At 61.3% G+C, this 17,235-nt stretch overlaps 1 protein-coding gene across 13 annotated transcripts in view; it reads right to left on the bottom strand.

Annotated features, from left to right (window-relative positions):
• The window catches only part of EVL (Enah/Vasp-like), a 144,254-nt gene that overhangs the window by 1,570 nt on the left and 125,449 nt on the right, over positions 1–17,235 (bottom strand). For 5 of the 13 annotated variants that reach the window (XM_060401924.1, XM_042235485.2, XM_042235484.2 and 2 more), the window contains 8 exons: positions 15,545–15,608; positions 12,874–12,938; positions 11,688–11,917; positions 10,926–11,047; positions 8,726–8,786; positions 6,097–6,163; positions 4,515–4,581; positions 3,795–4,419 (listed from right to left, as the gene is read on the bottom strand). In XM_060401924.1, coding sequence (XP_060257907.1) covers positions 3,882–4,419; positions 4,515–4,581; positions 6,097–6,163; positions 8,726–8,786; positions 10,926–11,047; positions 11,688–11,917; positions 12,874–12,938; positions 15,545–15,608 — 1,214 coding nt within the window. In that variant the 3' untranslated portion in view covers positions 3,795–3,881. The other 8 variants (XM_027957391.2, XM_027957393.3, XR_006056917.2 and 5 more) reach the window with 7 other exon arrangements.

The following is a 17,235-nucleotide window of genomic DNA, read 5'->3' as shown; positions in this document are numbered from 1 at the left end:
GCGCCGCCCCGTGGAGGGGGTCGGGGTGGGGGTCCCTGCCACTCACCGTCGATGATTTCGTCCTTCACTCTGTGAAGCTCCCGGACCACCTCCTCCAGGATCTCCTGTTGGGAGCAGGGCCTCGGGGTGAGGGTGGCCGTGGTCACGGGCAGGGAGGCCGGGCTCCCTTCAGAGCCACGTCCCTCTGTGTTCTCAGCGGCCTGCCACCCCGCACTGGGGAAGGGTGTGTGTGACGGGGGATGGGACACCCTGTGATGCCTCAGAAATACTTGGGAGAAGCCAGGGCGGCCCCCCCAAGAGGCAGGCTGGGAGGGCCCGGGGCCCTTTCCTGGTGAAGATGCATGTGGCTTCCTGCCCCCTTCCTCCCCGCCAGCTGCCACCCTCGCAGCCCCGAGAAGCCCCCAGGCCCGGCTCCTTCACAGCCCCTCTGGACAGACACACTCACCTGTTTCATCCGGTCCAAATCTAAGGCATCCAGGGCCACATCGTTGACACTCCCTGCCGGCTTCATCCTGGGGAGAGGGTGGCGCGGTGTGGTTGGGTGGGCATTGGGGGGCCGAGCTCGACAGGCAAGTGGGTGCCCAGTGCTTGCCCGCTGAGGGCCTGGCTCTGCCCTCTTCAAATGCTGCTGCTTTGGCACTTCAGAAAGGACTCTCACGCCCTGTCTCCACCTTGAGCGGGCCTCCTGGATACCATGACTGTATTTCCCAACCCAAGCGTCAGGACCTGGGGTCTCCCGACTTGACAGTGCTCACACGGAAGCGCCCATGCATGTGGATGGCATTCTGAGCCACACGCTCCTCCCCTGCCCAACCCTGGGAAGAGGATGCTGATAAGCTGGTTCTCAGAGTGAGGGCTCTGATCCCGGCTAGACCACGGCCTGGGGAGAACCCGTGATGCTGGCATTAAACAGGAGACAACTGCTCAGCCCAGAGGCACCCATGTCTGACAAGAGCCAGCGGCCCTGGTGCTGGGGACCAGCTCTGCGTGTGGTTTTGGGTTTTGTTCTTCTCAGGCAGAGGGTTCAGTTTTGGGGACTGTCCTTCTCTGACGTTTCTGAACTAAGCTTAGTTGGCTTGAAATTTAATGTTTCCTGCACATGAATCCTCCCTGGGAAGTCTCGACAGAGGCTTCCCTGGAGGTCCGGTGGTTAGGACTCAGTGTTTTCACTGCCAGGGCCCAGGTTCGATCCCTGGTCAGGGAACTAAGATCCCACAAGTGGCACAGCGTGGTCAAAAAAAAGAAAATTTTGACAGATGCTTTCACCTGGCCTTTCAAAGGAGAATCATGGTGCCGAGGGAGCACTATCTGGATTCAGTTTCTCTCCCCACATGGAGAGAGAGGCAGGTTCAGGGAAATGATGTGGTCAGAGCCGCCTACAGGGATCATGGACGTGACAGCTGGTGGACACACACCTGAAGCCAGTGGACACGTGAGAGCTGGCGGACACACGCGGACTGGGGGAGTGGACATGTGACAACCAGCAGACACACACCGGGGGGACTGGCACGATGCCAGGCGTCACCATACAGATCAGGTCCGGCTGGCGTCCTCCGCAGCGGAGAACCGGCAGGACGCTGAAGCGCTGGTGCGGCTGAGACGGAGAACAGAGTGGAGGAGCCTCCACGTGGGCCAGCAATCCCCCTTCTGGGGATGCAGCCAGAGGGAACAAGCTCGCTGCTCCCCGCAGACGGCCGCACCCCACGTCCGCCGTGGCGCTGTTCACAACTGCCACGACACGGAGACCCCCTGAGTGTCCACTGGCCGATGAGTGGATGAAGATGACGTCCTATCTGTATCTACGTGGGTGTGTATGCACACACGTGTACGTGTATAGGTACACGTCACACACACTTATATAATGAAGTATTCCACGATGAGAACGAAGGAAGTCCTGCTGTTTGTGACAACATGGACATGGTGCTGAGTGAATAAGCCAGAGAAAGATAAATGCTGCGTGATCTCACTTATACGTAAAATCCAGAGAAGCCCGTATTTAAAATGGGTGAACAACAGGGTCCTCCTGTGCAGCACAGGGAACTCTGCTCAGGGCCATGTGGTAGCCTGGATGAGAGGGGAGTTTGGGGGAGAATGGATACAAGCAAAGGTATGGCTGAGTCCCCTTGCTGTGCAGCTGAAACTGTCACAACGTTTCTTGTTAATCGGCTATACTCCAACACAAAATAAACAAATCTCGAAAAGCCAAACTTATGGAAACAGACTGGCCTGGTGGCTGCCAGGGGTGGGGGTGGGGGTGGCTGGTGAGGCTGCCGAGGGGCGCGAGGCTGCAGTAGCAAGGCGGGCAGGCCGCGGGGCTGAGTGCACAGCATGGTGGCCGTGGCTGGAGGTGCTGCGTTGCGCACTTGGGAGGAGCGCAGCAAGGAGGTCTGCGAGTTCTCACCGCATACACAGAGGAAGGTGCCTGTGCGAGGTCACGGATGTTTTAACCTGCCTGCCCGAGGTAATCATTTACAGCATCTAACACATGAAGTCACCGTGCCAGGCACCTTGAACTCACACAACGTTAGATGTCAATTATATCTCAGGAAAGCTGGGTTGAAAAACCACGGAATGCCATGTAAATAAAATTTTAGTGGTCCAGTGCACATACCCGGATTAAAAAAGAAAAAAATAAAAAAGAAAAAAATAAAGTGCTCCTGCACATCTCTGGACGAACTCAGTAAAGAGGCCAAACGTGGTCCTGAGTAAGTAATTTTGGATCCTGGTGGGGAAAGAGGTCCCCTGCCCTGCTGTAGGTTCATAGTCCTTGTTTCAAGAGCAATTTTCCGGGGCACCCGGACAAACCACGTCACCTCTCTGGGCCCAGGTCCTCCCCTCTGGACAGCCCCCCAACCCCGACAGTGACCCCGACATCTCTGTGGGCCCTGTGAGTCTAGGAAGCACTCCAGCTCGGAGCTGGAGAACTTGCTTTCCCAGTGAGAACACCCTGGACAGTGTTCTCACCCTGAGAGGGACGCTTGGCTGCTTGGAACTTGGCAGTCTGTCCTTGCTCCACCAGCAGGAAGCAGCCAGCTCTGCCGAGGGCTGCAGGCCGGCCCTGCCCGCCTCGCCTCCTGGGCCCTGATCTGGCTCCCGCCTGACGGGTTCACCTCCTGCCTCCAGCCAGGCGAGCGGCCCAGAGGCACTGCATTATGGCGCCCTGGCCCAGGGTGCATGGACCGCGGCCTGTGCGCGGGACAAACCCACGCCTTTCCCCTCAGTGTGCCTTGCTCCGCCCTCCCCACGTCCTACGCTTGTCAGCCATGCTGCTCTGCTTTCTGCTCTGAGTTCACCAGGCTGGCAGCAGGCTCGGGGCCTCAGCACTCGCTGCTCCTTCAGACCGCAAGTCCGCTCCCCCTACTTTCTGTAGGGCAGGCTCCCCTCCTCTGTGTCTGTTCAAACACCGCCTCTGAGAAGCCCCCTTGCTGAAGCCCCTCTGTGCCCGGCACTGCCCACCACAGAACCCTTGGTGTCTTCCCCTGAGCACCCATGGGAACGCATGGTTGTCTTGTCTGTGGGTCTTTGCACGCGGAGACGAGCTCTGTGCAGGCAGGGACCTCACGCCTGGCCGAAAAGCTGGCCGACTCGGGACCCCCACAAGCCCTGGCTGACACCGGGACAGCCCTCCCTGAGCACCCGTGTCTGTCCTCACCGCTCCTGCGGAGCTGGCCAGAGCTCTCTCTTGGCTGACTCAGCCAGACCAGGACCAAGCGCCACCTGCTCTGGGCTGTTTCCCTCCGATTGGTGACGGGCGTTGGAGACACCCCTTAGTGCGGGCTCTAGAACCCTGCACATTCAGGCCACGCTCGGCCTGTGGTTACTATCTGATTGCCTGAGGTTTTTTTTTGAGCAACCTCCGTTGCAAACAACCCATCCTGTTATCACCTCAGCTTTTGGTTTCGGAAACGTGGCCAGCATCTCCCTGGGAAGACGCAGAGGAAGCGGAGGAGGGCAGTGAGGGGCCAGCCCCGGGACTGTAGGCCGCGGGGCACAGCGAGCGCTGGTGAGGGGTACCTGCTGTGTGCGGCTGCCGTCCACACTCCACCACGCTGCGGGGGGGTGGGGGGGGTGGGGGAGGCTGCAGAGGGCCCCTGGCTAGCCCGGTGTCCTGGCTGGCGAGCCCAGAGCTGGGACTGCACCTCCGCAGCTCCCCAAGGCCTCTCTGGACAGTCACACCCCCCGGGCCTCAGGGCCCCCCATCGATGAGGGTGAGGAGGACCCGGCCTGCCCTGTCCCTCACGACGCACAGCCCGCCCTCTCCCAGAGATAGCGGTTAGATGACAACGCGGCAGGGGCCGAGGTGTTAGTTGCGGGAGGGGACAGAGGCGGCCCCAGAGGCGGGCAGTGCGGTACCTAGTAGAGTGAGGCTGCGCCTGCAGGGGGTTCTTAGCTTCCGGGCTCTTGGCCACAGACGGGGTTCTACGCGGTGGGTGGAATGGAGCAGAGGTGAGTTGGCACCGAGGCCCGCCTGGGCCCCCGCCCCGGGTGCAGCGTGGGCTTCTGGGGCGGCTCACCTGGACAGCGAGGAGGACATGGGCTTCTCTGCTGAGCCGCTCCGCTCCCAGGGCTTCCGGCTGGCCTCTGTCGGTGGATGAAGCGCCTCAGGGCTGGGAGTGTGCCGTGGCCCAGCGCCCCGCAGCATCCCAGGCAGACGGCCCCGCCCCGCCTCCCGTGGCCCAGGCGGCCCTTGCAGGCCTGCCACTTGCGTCTCCCCAACTCAGGACGGGAGCCCCCGCTCCCGCAACTCGGTTGACCTGGTTTCAAGTCCTCTCCCCATGGCTAGGGCTTTCCTGGGAATGCGCCGGCTGGGCAGGGAAGCTCTGAACCAGGACCTCCAGAAGCAGCCTGTGCCCCCAGCAGTGGGCCGGGGGGGCACAGGAAGCCCCCCGCCTGCACCCTCAGCGCACCCCACACCCGCCTTTGGGAGCCAGTGCCCCCGCCGTCCCCGGCTCCGTGGCTCTCCCCACACAATGCTGCTGGCTCTTTCCCGACCTGGCCTTGGAAGCTGATTAGTCTTTCCTTTTCCAAGTGCTCTTTAACCGCATTTCACGTTACTACGAGAGGTCCACTGAACTGAGTGAGTTCCCTGACTTGGCAGGATGAGCAGAGAGGCAGAAGGGAAAGCTCCCTGGGGCAGCAGGCGCCAGCTGCTCTGAGCTGAGCCTGGAGGCCGCGGGCTGACCCTCGCTGAGCCTGCAGGGTGGACCCGGGAGCAGTGGCCCGGGGCACACTGCTTACAAGCACTGAGCTTCTAACTAGCAACTTGCAGCCCCTCTGCTGGGACGTGAGGCGTTCACGCGGTCACTCACCAAGAATCGTGGCACTGCCTGAGGAGAGGCCACAGACCCCAGCCTCATAGGGAGGCTGACAAGCCAGCAGAAGGGCAGGACGTGAGGCCCAGGTGGCCACAGAGCCGTGCCCCAGCGAGCTGCCAAGAGCGGGCATGAGCCTCTCGCCACAGGCTTCCTGTTTTCTCTCTGTCCCCCCCGGCCCACCACACGCTCAGGAGCACAGGCCTGGCTCAGAGCAGACCCCGAGACGTTTGCTGAATGACTGAGGGACCAGATGCCGTGGCGTCTTCCCACCACACAGCCTGAAGGCGCTCTTCTGACCACACCCGTTCAGAGCTCGGACCAGGTTAGGTTAGGGGCCGTCTGCTTTGCAGGCCTCATCTGGCTGACTGCTCAGCGAGCAAGGCTCCCTGGTGGTGACCATAACATCCTGGTGTTTCACAAGGAGCACCCTGGCGTTTTGACTGCGGTATTTACATGCTCCTGTTCAGAGCAGGGCCCAAGGCCAGGAAGCTGAGCCTCCGGTCCCATCTTCCCCACCCCTCCTAGGTGTGGGCAGGCCCGCTGGGGAAACAGCTGGACGGGGGCGCTCTCTCCCCCAGGATGCCCTGCACATGTTCAGGCTCCGACTGCAGGCGGTCGCTAACAGGGGTCGGGGGAGCTTCCTTGTAAGACGGCAGGGAGCCCCGCCAGTGCAGCCTCTGCTCATCCACCAAGTGAGGCCATGGGGGTCAGATCATCTTCCTGTGAGAGCCCCTCCCACTCTAGGACCCCATGCCTGGTGCAGGCAGGGTGGGCTCCTTACCTGATGGGTTGGGGGGCTGCTGGCTGGCTGCTCGGGTCCCCGGAGATGGAGAGGTGCTGGGCTCCTCCTGAAACGGAAGAGAAAGGCTCTGCTGCTGATCTGGTTAGGAAGGCCGGCTGGGTGGGGACTTTTGGGCCAGGTCATCTAGGAGACTGCAGTTTTCCAAATTATCCAGTGAACGAGTGTTCCTTTTACAGTGAGACCACCATGGTGTTTCACTAATGAAAACCCCAGGTTTCCACCCCATGGCAGTTGGGGAAGAAGGCTGCAGGGAGACACAGCGGAGAGCCAGGACAATTGCTCACCCCTGGCCTCCGCACCGAGCACTGACCTCGTGACTGTCAGGAACCCCCACCCCGTATTTGTGGGGTGCGTGAAGAGAGTTCTCGGAGTCGCTGATTCAGGGGCAAAAGAATGTGCTAGGCTGTGGGTCTCCAGAGGAAGACCCACAGGAAGACCCTAGGAAGATCTCCTGAGGCCTCTCGCTGTGAGAGAGTGGAGTTAATGAAATTATGGAAATCAACACGTGTGCCTGGGGACCAGGACCCAAAGGAAACAGGCCAGAGTGGGAGATATTATGGGTGAAATTAGAGTAACTGGAAAATAAACCAGAAAAATTTTTTAACATCATCCTATTATTTCAAAAATAACTAATAAGACTGCTCCCTATATAAAGGGAAGTCCGGCTTCAGCTGCAAGCCGGGAAGAGCCTCCCTACCCCCGCAGACCCCTTCGCCAGCCGCCTCGCAGCCTGGGGGCTGTGCTCTTCATGCCTGGGACACATCCTTAGAGCCCCGTGGCCAGCAAGGGGCAGTAGCCCTGCCCAAGCCACCTGACTTCACATTCGGGAGTGTGGAGTTCTCCCGAATGTGGAGGGCTCCACATTTCCTTCTTGAAACTTTGTACATGTTTGGTGAAGATCTGGAAAACACTGAAAAGTATAGAAATGAAAAAGCCAGGGACTCCCCTGGAGGTCTAGCGGTTAGGACTGACTGCTTTCACTGCTGAGGGCCCAGGTTCGATCCCTGGTTGGGGAACTACGATCCCCAAGCTGCGCAGTACAGCCAAATAAAAGAAAAAAGAAAGGCCAGCCGCCAGTGTCCCTGGCCACATTGTACTCGCTGTGCTGTGCGGGACTGTCCCAGCCCTGGAAGAGGCTGCTCCCATGTGGGCGGGGCCTCCCGGCCGCATGCAACCAAGCCTAGAGACCTACAGAGAAAGGGGAGTCAGAGGAGGAAAACTCTACCCTTGGGGTCAAAGATTTCTCCTGGGTCCCTACTCTTTTCCTAGTGGCTCAGACAGTAAAGCATCTGCCTATAATGCCAGAGACCTAGGTTCAGTTCCTGGCTTGGGAAGATCTCCTGGAGAAGGGCATGGCAACCCACTCCAGTGTTCTCGCCTGGAGAATCCCATGGACACAGGGGCCTGGTGGGCTACAGTCCATGGGGTCGCGAAGAGTCGGACACGACGGAACACTTCCACTCCTTCTCTTCCAAGAGCCCAGGGAGCTGGGGCTGGCAGTGCTGGCTGGAACCCGCCAGCCTTTGGAAGCCTGTGACTACCCCAGGCTCCTGGCCACACAGGCCTCTGCACTTGGAGGCATTCAGGCAGAGCCAGCTGGATGGGCTCCACACCTGGTGCAAGGCATGCGGGCAGGGGAACGTGCACGCGTGGTCCTCGCAGGGCTCACATTCCGGCAGCAAGGGGCGAGGAGACGAGACACATGTGTGTGCTGAGAGCCGAGCAGAAGCACAGCAGGGAGAGGCGCCCGGGGACCAAGCTGCAGGGAGCCTTACCTAGTCTGGGGTCTGGGAGCCCATTTCTCAGGGAGCAATGCTTATGCAGAGACGTCCAGACTGGGGAGGAGTCAGCTGTGGGGGCCGAGGGGGCTGCACGTGCCTAGGCTGGGGTGAGGGGGTGGGAGGGCAGCTGGCAGGGCCGGAGCCCTGGGCTTCGCCTGGCGAGCCTCACCCAGTGGCACGGAAGTGCGCGTGCCCTGGCATTTCTGTCACTGAGATGCAACCTGTATGCTGTCTGCAATTAAGGTCTAAACTTAGTGGTTTTAGCAGGAATCTGTTTTTACAGGGAAAGCTTAACACACAGGACAAAAGCATTAGCCGCACTAGGTGGAGGCAGGCACGTGGAGTTCTGGGTGGACAGACGGGACTCCAGGATCCTGATCCGGACAAGCGCCTGAGGCTCGGGGTCCTTTGCCCAGCTCATCCGAGGCTCTGCTGGAATCGATGGACTCGAGTGACATCTTTCAGGAGTAGAAATAAATAGGAACGGCCCTGGTCTTGAAGCAGACACCCCCTACCGTGATTGCACCCGAGTCTGTCGAGGAGACCTGTTCGTGTGTCTGAGCTCCCCAGGCTCCAGGTCCTCTCGTCGCGACACTCCCGACTGGACCCTGCTTCTGCCTCCCACCTGCCTCTCCCACGAGGCTGCCAGACGCTCAGTGAGTGCAGACCTGCCCCGTGGTGCAGGGGGATGGACAGGAGTGCCCCTGCCCTCCTACAATCACCCAGTGAAGGATCTATCATGTGATTGTCCAACCCCCGGCACCGCGGGGCCTGGTGTGTCCACACGGCACGGGAAGCCGGGGCAGGCTGGCGGTGGGTGCACTTACTGTTTGGCTTTCGTCTTCCTTCTTGTCAGCCGGCTTGTCTGTCTGGGAGGCTGCTTTTCTCCTAACACAGAAGGGAGAAGACACACCATCAGCCCCGGAGGTTTCCACACTGACCGGATGCCTCTTCTGTGCAGACGTGGTCCTAAGAAGCCCCTTGCTGGGGTCTAACCCGTTTTGTGTGGAGGAGGTAACTTGTCCAGGCACCTATCTGGCCTGGGGTGATGCCTGAGTGAGTGTGCAGGCCTTCTGTGCTGGTCCCAGGACCCTGGATGCCAAATTGGTCTGGCAGGGGAAATGGGGACACTCGCATCTGTCTGCAGCACCTGAGGGGCAGGAGGCTGGTCCACACCCCGCCCCAGTCAGAAGAGCTGGGTACAGCTATGGCCTCAGAACACCCAGGCCTGGCTGCGAGGGGCAAGACAGCCCCCAGCCCACAGGTCACGCTGCGGACATCCCACCTGCGGGCCACCTGCAGGAGAAGGAAGCCTGCCTGTCTCCCTGAAGTCCCCTGCCTCGGAGCTCAGCAGCCACGCCCTCTCAACCCGGATGCCGCCAAGAGCTGCTCAGGAAGGAAAGGCTCCAACAGACGCCTCTGGTCACTGACAGCACCCCCCAGGGATGAGCCCCTGCTCAAACACACTGAAAACCCCCTGCTCTCTGCTGGCCACACTGGGCACCGACATTTGGCTAATTCTCAAACCCACACACAGCAGCCTCTCTGAAGCTGCCAGAACACACAGTGCTCAAGAGCTCACAAGTGAACTGCCCATCAAGGGGGAAACTGGCCTGATGGGGGGGAACGGCCACCAGTGGGCTGTCCCCGTCGAGGGACCAGCCCACGCTGCAGCCTTCTCAGTCACACTGGGGCCCCTTCTTCGTTGGCTCATCCCGGGAAGGATGGGTCCTCCCAGAAACCTGGGAATCGTCCCCGACATCTTCTTCCTGACACCATGCCCGCTCAGTCCTGCCTCTGCATTTGTTTCTGGGCTGGCTGTCCTGTCTTTATTTCCAAAGCTGGGTGCAAGCACCCCGGCTCCTCCCTGGCCAGCCACTGTGCCCATGACATTGCGCCTGCCCAGAGCCAGGTTCAGTCTTCCAAGAAAACACAGCAGACCAGGCCCCTCCAGTTCCGTGGAGACTTCCTGCGCCGGGCACCTGTGGACAAGATGCCCCCGCCTGGGAAAGGGTGTGGGGCAGCCCTTCGAGGGAGGAGCCAGCAACTCTGCCAGGACCTTCATTCAAAGAAACAGCCCATGAGGGCATCTCATTGGCTCCACTTGACAGCCAATGTCGAGCGGGGCTTCATGGGGCAGTGTGACGGCTCCTTGCCGGTCGTGTGGGGTTTGTGTTAACTGCGGGCCCAGCTCTGCCACAAGCCATCTGGCGTCTCCCTGGCTCCTGGCTCACTGGCCTTTTCCTGTTCTCAGAAACTTCCTCTCCGTTTGGTCTAAACCATCAAGGCAAAGCTGTTACTATGAATGCACTGGCGTCGGACTTGGAGTGACTGTGCATGTATTGTTTTTAAAGAAAATCTTCTATTTTTAACGTGGGGCTCCCCTGGAATGGAATCCAACCTGCCTGCATGACGAGGCTTGCTCCCCGGTCCTCCGGTGCTCGGGTGAGCCAGGGCGCAGGGCCCCGTCAGCGTACCCCTGCGACCCTCCTCCAGAGGAGGCTGACTGATCGCTCCACCTGCTTGGGATTCAGCTGGGGACCAAACAAGTGTGGATGGGAGTGGAGGCCCGGGCCCCGGAACCGACCAGGACATGGGGGCACTACTGCTCCGTCCCTGGGGGCTCCGGCCACCCGGTCACTCCTCCTGGGGGCCCTGTAACCACCCCCAAAGGACACGCCCCATCATCACCCATTCCCCAGGGGGAATAGTTTTCTTTTTCCCTGAGAATTTATCTCCGAAATTATCTTCAAGTTTCTCTCTGCTCAGGACAAGGCTGGGACATGGCAGATACTTTGAGACGAACACTTGTTAAACATAAATGAGGCAGGCTTTAGACTTGAGAGGACTCCTTTTGGCTCGAGAAGGGAAAACCTGAGTGACAGTGCCCCTGCTTGGCTAAAGCCAGGGGCACAGTGGCTGCTGGTTGGGGAGGGTGGTGCTGTCCACCTCCTGCACCCCCAGGCCAGGCACTGGGAGCGGGAGCCTGAGGCAAGTGGCTGAGCTGGGGTCAGTCGACACACCCACCTCTTGGCCAACAGCTTGTTCATCTCTTCCATGAGGCCTCCTCCGCCACCCCCACTGCTGGCCCGGTTGGCGTCAGACTTCGAGGACCCGCTGGGACTGGAGCCTCCGGATGCATCTTCTGGCTAAGGGGAGAGGGCGCTTCAGGCCGGTGACTTGAGGGAAAAGGGGCTGGGTGTGACAGCAGAGCGTGAGAGGCCAGGCCAGGCCAGGCCCTCTGGTCCCATCTCCCCAGCCCCACCCACTGGCGACAGAGTCCAGAGGGCGCCGTCGACTGGAGGTCACTGTTCGCAGACACGCCCTGGTCCACTGGCTCACGGTCAGCGGCCTTGACGAGGCCGGTGTGACCTGAGGGGCGAGGGGGCACTACTCTGTATCAGAGGTGCCCTTTAGCACGCACGCACGGCCTTCTTCCAGAAGCTCCTCCTGCCAGGACACTGGGGAAGGCTGGGGAGCACCCGCTGAGCCTGAGGAAGCTGATGGATAGAAACTCAGCAGACCCAGGGCCTGAGTCCAAGCTGCCGCTGGTGACCTGCGTGCTCCGGACGAGCTGTTCACAAGCCCGGCCCTGGGTTTCCTCGTCTAGGAGGGTGGCAGCTCCAGCCTCACGCAGTGCCACCCCAGCTCTCTCGAGAACCAGGGAGCCGGGACCGAGGTGGCAGGAGGTGCTGTCTGGTTGGGGAGGGTGGTGCTGCTCCCCCCGGCAGGGAAGGGTCCCCCAGCCTCGTCCTCCCCCAACCCGCCCCTGGGGCCCACGACGCTCACCCGCTGGACTCGTCTCAGCTTGGCCCCAGCCAGGGCGGCGGCCAGGCCGGACACGGAGCTCTCGTCGTGGCTGGTGCCCTGGGCTCCTCCGGCCGGCAGTGGGGGCGGGGGCGGGGGTGTGGCTCCCGTGGGTGGCGGTGGGACAGGGGGTGGGGGTGGGGGTGGAGGGCCGCTACATGAGAGGGGGGCGCAGGCTGCAGAGGACGGGTGCCCTGGCTGGAGGCTGGGTCCTGAAACACAAGAGGTGAGCTCAGTGAGTGCCCAGGCCCAGCTGGAGCCTCCTGGGGCGCTCTTCTGCGTACGAGGAATGGCTCAGGGTCACCTCTTCCAAGAAGCCCCTCAGGAGGCGCCTGCTACTGTCAGTCTCTCCCGACACCTGGGGCCTGGCTGGACCCAGTGTCACATGTTGGCTTTGCACCTGCGCGCTCCACTGACTTCCTGTTGCTCAGCGGTGGTCTTCCAGGGGAGAGGAAGCCCTCTGGTGCCCAAATGGTATCTCTTTTTCCCCCTCTGTTCCCCCTCGGTACTCAGCACCCTCCTAGGCACTGGCAGCAGTCAGTCCCCGAGATGCAACGGGGACCCGCCCCCTTGGCCTCGGGGGATGGCGGCAGGGCCGATGGGGGCATGTGTCCAGGAGCGGCGCCGTGGGCTGGGCAGTCCTGTCCCCGACCCCCGTCCACCACCCAAGTCTCTGTTGCCTGCCGGGCCCTGTGCAGGGCGCTGGGGACCAGTAACCGCGGGCTCCGTGCTCTCAGAGCTCACGGCCTGGTGGGCAGCAGTGAGCCAATCACACGACTACACGTCGGTCACTGCGGAGGGTGACAAGTGCCGCCAGGAGCAGGCACACAGTCCTACCCTGGCTTCTGAGGAGGGGCTCCAGCTGGCCAGGAGCCCACGGAAAGCTTCCTTAGGGAAGGAACAACCATGCTGGGACAGCAGTGAGGTCTGGTGAAGGGGGCACGGGTGCGAGGGAGGCGGCGGCCCCGGAGGAAGTGAAGGAGCTGCAGGAGGGCTGATGGGCCTGCAGGGACCGGGCCTGCGCACCTGGAGGCCGGGCAGGGAGCCCGGGTTGTTCAGCGTGAAGGGGAAGAGCTGACACGGCGACAGGGTCAGATCCGAGTTAGAAATGCGGGGTGTGGTCGGCACCGTCCGGGGCGGGGTGGCCCTGTAGAGAGGATGCTCTCACCTGGGGCCGAGGCTCTTCTCTCGAGAGACTCCTGGCGCTGCTGGTGCTGGTGCTCCATCACTTGTCTGAGAAGCGGCCACAGCGGAAGGAGAACAAGTCTGAGTCAGAGCCTGGGCTGCAGAGTCAGGCTTCCTGGTGCCCCCGGGGCTCAGCAGCAAGCCCGCCTCGTCCCACCCTGGGCTCTGGCTGCCGGGCCTGCAGTCCCCGCTTACACAGGCTGAGCTGTGACCAGCCCAGGTCCCCACCCAGGGCAGTGCCAGCAGCCCATGGACGCTGACACCTGGGCAGGGAGCCCCTCACGAGGCTGAAGTGACCATCTGGTTGAGTGACCAAGCTTCCCCCAGGCTGGACGAGCTTGCCTGGTGTCTGGAGGCCTCAGCAGACACGACCTCAGGGCCACCCACGCCCACTGCACCTGGCTTAGCTCCCTAAGCCCACGGGAGGATGTGTGGCTGTGCCGGGTGACCTCAGCAGGGACAACCTCCTGGCTCCTGACAGGAGGGGCCCTGGGTTGCTCTTCAAGGCTGGCTGAGTGAAGACACGGGCCCACAAGCACGTGCACAGTCTGGGGCTGCCACGCCAGTGCGGGAGGGGCTCAGGAGTCATGTGGGCTGTGGGTGGCAGCACGGCTTGAACTGCCGACGCTGAAGGCCCGTCTCAGGGCGCGGGGCCCAGGACTGCTCTGAGGGCTACTGTGCTCCTGGGCGGGAGGCAGCAGGGCACCCGCAGAGAGAGGCCGCGGCCATGCCTCTGCACCACCGGTTCCCAGCGCGCGGGCGTTGGGCTGGCTGCTCCGGGTGTGCTTGGTGGGGACTAAGCACGTGGGGCTGCCAGCGCGTTCACCTTGGAGGAAGGACAGGCGACACGCGGGTGCTCACTGCGCAGCCACTGAGCAGCAGAATGCTTTCCGGTCCCCACTCTGGGAGTCGTCACGGGAGAGCTTTTCCCCTTTCTTGGGCCTAGATGCCTCTCCATAAATAACACGTGTCATGGGTTCTTGGAAGGATTGTGCCCAATATCTAACAAATATTGAAAAAGGCCCTTCTGACACTAAAGATGTTTGAAAAACTCCCAGCAGCATCTGCATTAAGCTTCTCCATCCAAACTGCCTAAACATCACCCCCAACTCCAGCCGCTCCAGCAGGATCCACGTGCCCCAAATCCCTCCACGAGAGGAATCGGTCTTCTGTGGACATAGGCTGCTGGTGGTGAGAAGACAGGATGGCTCCGTGCTGGGCTCACTGCGTCTCTCGTGGGCACCACGCAACCTCTCCTGGCCTCCCTCCGTCCTGACCAGCAGGTCCCTGCTCTAGAGTCTGATGCCTGCGGTCACAGGATGACCTCCAGGGGTCAGACAAAAGTGAACCGCCCTCTGCAGCCAGTGGCCCTGGACGCTGGACTTGGCAGTGGTGATTCTCCAGCTCTGAGAGCCCGAGTGCAGGCCGTGTGGGACCTCCGTCCCTCTCAAGGAGGCGGCCTGGGAGCTGGCAGAGGGCTGGGCCGGGGCCAGTCCTGGTTCTGCTCCTAACTTCTGCTCCCCTTCTCTTCTCTCGCCTTCAGTGGCTCACATGAGAAACAGCAGGGTAATGATAACCCCTGAGGGCTAACGTGAGCGTTAAAATGAGACAAGGTATGCAAAAGCCCTAGTAAGCCACACAGTATTCTTCTGAGAAGCTAGGGATGAATAAATGGGAGCCTCTGTGACCTGAGTCTAGGAGGCATGTGCCCGTCTTTCCCTGGCTAACGCTGCCATCTGCCAACAGGAGGCTAAGGCCCAGGGTCACGAAGTCCACTGTGGGGGCCGAAGGCTCTCAGGGCAGCGGACAGGCTCCAGGCGAGGACCCCGACGCCTCAGCCAGGGGAGGGCCTCCCAGCCCGGACCTCGGGCTCTGCCTGAGCCTGGCCACAGGCCCAGCAGTCAAGTCCTCTTCCTCTCCCCTTGAGAGGATGTGGCCCAAGCCTGCCTCCTGGCACGGCTCCACAGAGCTGGGGTGCCAGGCCCTTAAGATGCAGAGCCCCTGCCCAGCAGGACAGGCTCACGGCCTGGCCCTGTTCTCTGGCACAGGGACTGGGGAGGCGGTGGCTCCTTAGCCACCGCGACGTCTCCTGTAACTTCACAACAACAGCGCTGCCCGAGACACTCAAGACGCCCCGCCCTACCCCACGGGAGCGGCCTCCTCCGCAGGCCGGCCCCACGAGGATGAGGACACAGCCTGGCCTGACCACCCATGGGCAGCTGTAGCCCAGAGCGCCCTCGCGGCCTCTGTCTGCTTCAACCCCCGCTGCAGAGGCCATGCAGGGCACCAGCCAAGGCCTCCAACGAGAGACCAGGGCTCACAAGGCCTCCAGACAGATACGAGATGGGGGCCTAGCACGAGCTCAGTCAGACTGGCCCGGCAGGTCGCATGCGGCCCTGGCCACATCCCCAGGTCCTGGATGACAACCTCCTAATACACCTGGGAGGGAGATCATAAGTGGATGGGCCGGGACTCTTGCCAGGCTGACGGTGAGGCTCCAGAGTCAGCCGGTGCCCTTGCTCTGTGGAACCACATGCTCATGTTGTCGCTGGCAAAGTGGCAACCAGCTGCCTCCTCTTCCTCTCTGGTCAGGCCTGTGCTCACGCCCCTCGCCTGGGTGTGCCCTCCACGCCGGCCCTGCTGGGGGGAGTTACCTCCTCTGGATGTCCATCTCGTCGGGAGAGGGGCCATTCTGCACCTGACGCTGGCTGGAGGGGCCTGTGGGGAAGAGAAGCACAGAGGCACGGGGGTTACCGGGGAGAGAACCCCGGGGGCTGGCCCCGCCTCTGCCCCCTACCCCCCAGGAGACGGTTTCAGGCTGGCTCTCGGCCTCGCGACGCCCCGGCCCACCCCATCCTCTCATCAGCCCTCTGTCCCCTTTCTTGTGGGTCTTCCCGTGGAGCCACTTCACAGGGTTCAAGGTCATCCCTTCTCGTGTTGACCCCTCTCTCCTTCCCCTCAAACGGCACGTGCGGCTGCCACTTCGCCCTCAATCCCCTAACCTCGAACTACAGTCCCTCCACTTCCCACAAGGCCGTTCCAACTTGGAATTGCCAACCCAGTGGGTCCATTTTATTCCGCCTTGTGAGCAGGGGAGCGACCTCCCAGCAGGAAGAGTCGGGGCGGGGATTTCAGCCCGTTGCCCTCCCCACGGCGGGATGCCCTCCTGCCTGCACCCAGGAGCCTGGAGGTGACGGGGGCGGCAGAGGACGAGTGAGCGGCCTTGACCCTGAAGGCAGGGGCCCGGCAAGGGCTGCCACGCATGCCTCGTGTTCAGACAGGGGCTGCTGCTGTGTTACATTTACAACAAAATCGGGCTTTGGCTCCAATCTGAGAAAGAGCCGACTCTTCCTTCTTTCGGCCGGCTCAGGTGTCACCGGGGAACTGCAGGCAGTCAGAGCAGCGGGGGAGGGACCAAGGCAAGCTGGCCTCACGCCTCGCTGCCGAGATGGGGAAGGGGCGTCATCTCCAACCTAGGATGAGGGGCCAGCAACGCTCAAGAGCAAGACAAAATCCACAATGGGCAGAAGGCCTGTCCCACAAGGCGCTTCAAGCAGCTGGGAGGTTAGCCGTGTGTCCCCTGGAGCGGGGCACGGCAGGACACAGGGTAACAGAATCCCCAAGCTGAAACAGGTCACCCCCTGCCCCACACCAGAGCCCTTGGTGCCTCCAGGCCGCTCTCTCGGGGACGGAGGCCTGACCTGCCAAGGGAGCGGGTTCCTTCCGACACGGAGGCCCCACCCTACCCACACCCACGAAGGCCTGATTCCCACCCCTAGGGGTGATGACACGGGTGGAATCTTGTTCTGTTTTTCTATACTTGACAGCCCGTTCTGTGCCGGAAGCTTGCTTCCATACTCGGCAATACCCAGCCCTGGGCCCTGCCATGTGCTTCTGTCAAGTTTTCTGCAAGCCTTGTCTACTGCTTCCTGGACCGTGTGGATGCTTTGGCTGCAAAAGAGGAGGGTCCAGGCAGAGGGCAGTGGGCCAGCTGCCTGATGGCAGGAAGCCCACCCAGCACTGTGGGAACATTCCTCCCCGGGAGACCCTGCCTTGCTGGGCACCCACTGCTGCACCCGCTCGGGCAGGAGATAAGACGCCTGAGGGCTCTCTACAGAGGTGACTGCGTACACGTGCATATCTGGTGACACACAGAAGTGAAAGAAACACTAGTTTTCTCTGTCTTTAAACACCCTTTTCCTGCTCTATTTATTCAACATTCAATAATTTTGCTCCTTTTAAAAACCAGTTTGTCAATATGTTCAGTATAGGTGTTGGGAGAATTTTTAAAGATTAATAAAGAAAGAAACAGTCCCAATTAAAAAAAAAAATCTGCGGTGGAGAG

This window comes from Ovis aries, chromosome 18 (assembly GCF_016772045.2).
Source record: "Ovis aries strain OAR_USU_Benz2616 breed Rambouillet chromosome 18, ARS-UI_Ramb_v3.0, whole genome shotgun sequence".
Lineage (NCBI taxonomy): Eukaryota > Metazoa > Chordata > Mammalia > Artiodactyla > Bovidae > Ovis > Ovis aries.
The sequence above is the reverse complement of the archived record's forward strand: the minus strand, read 5'-3'. Positions and strand labels throughout refer to the sequence as shown.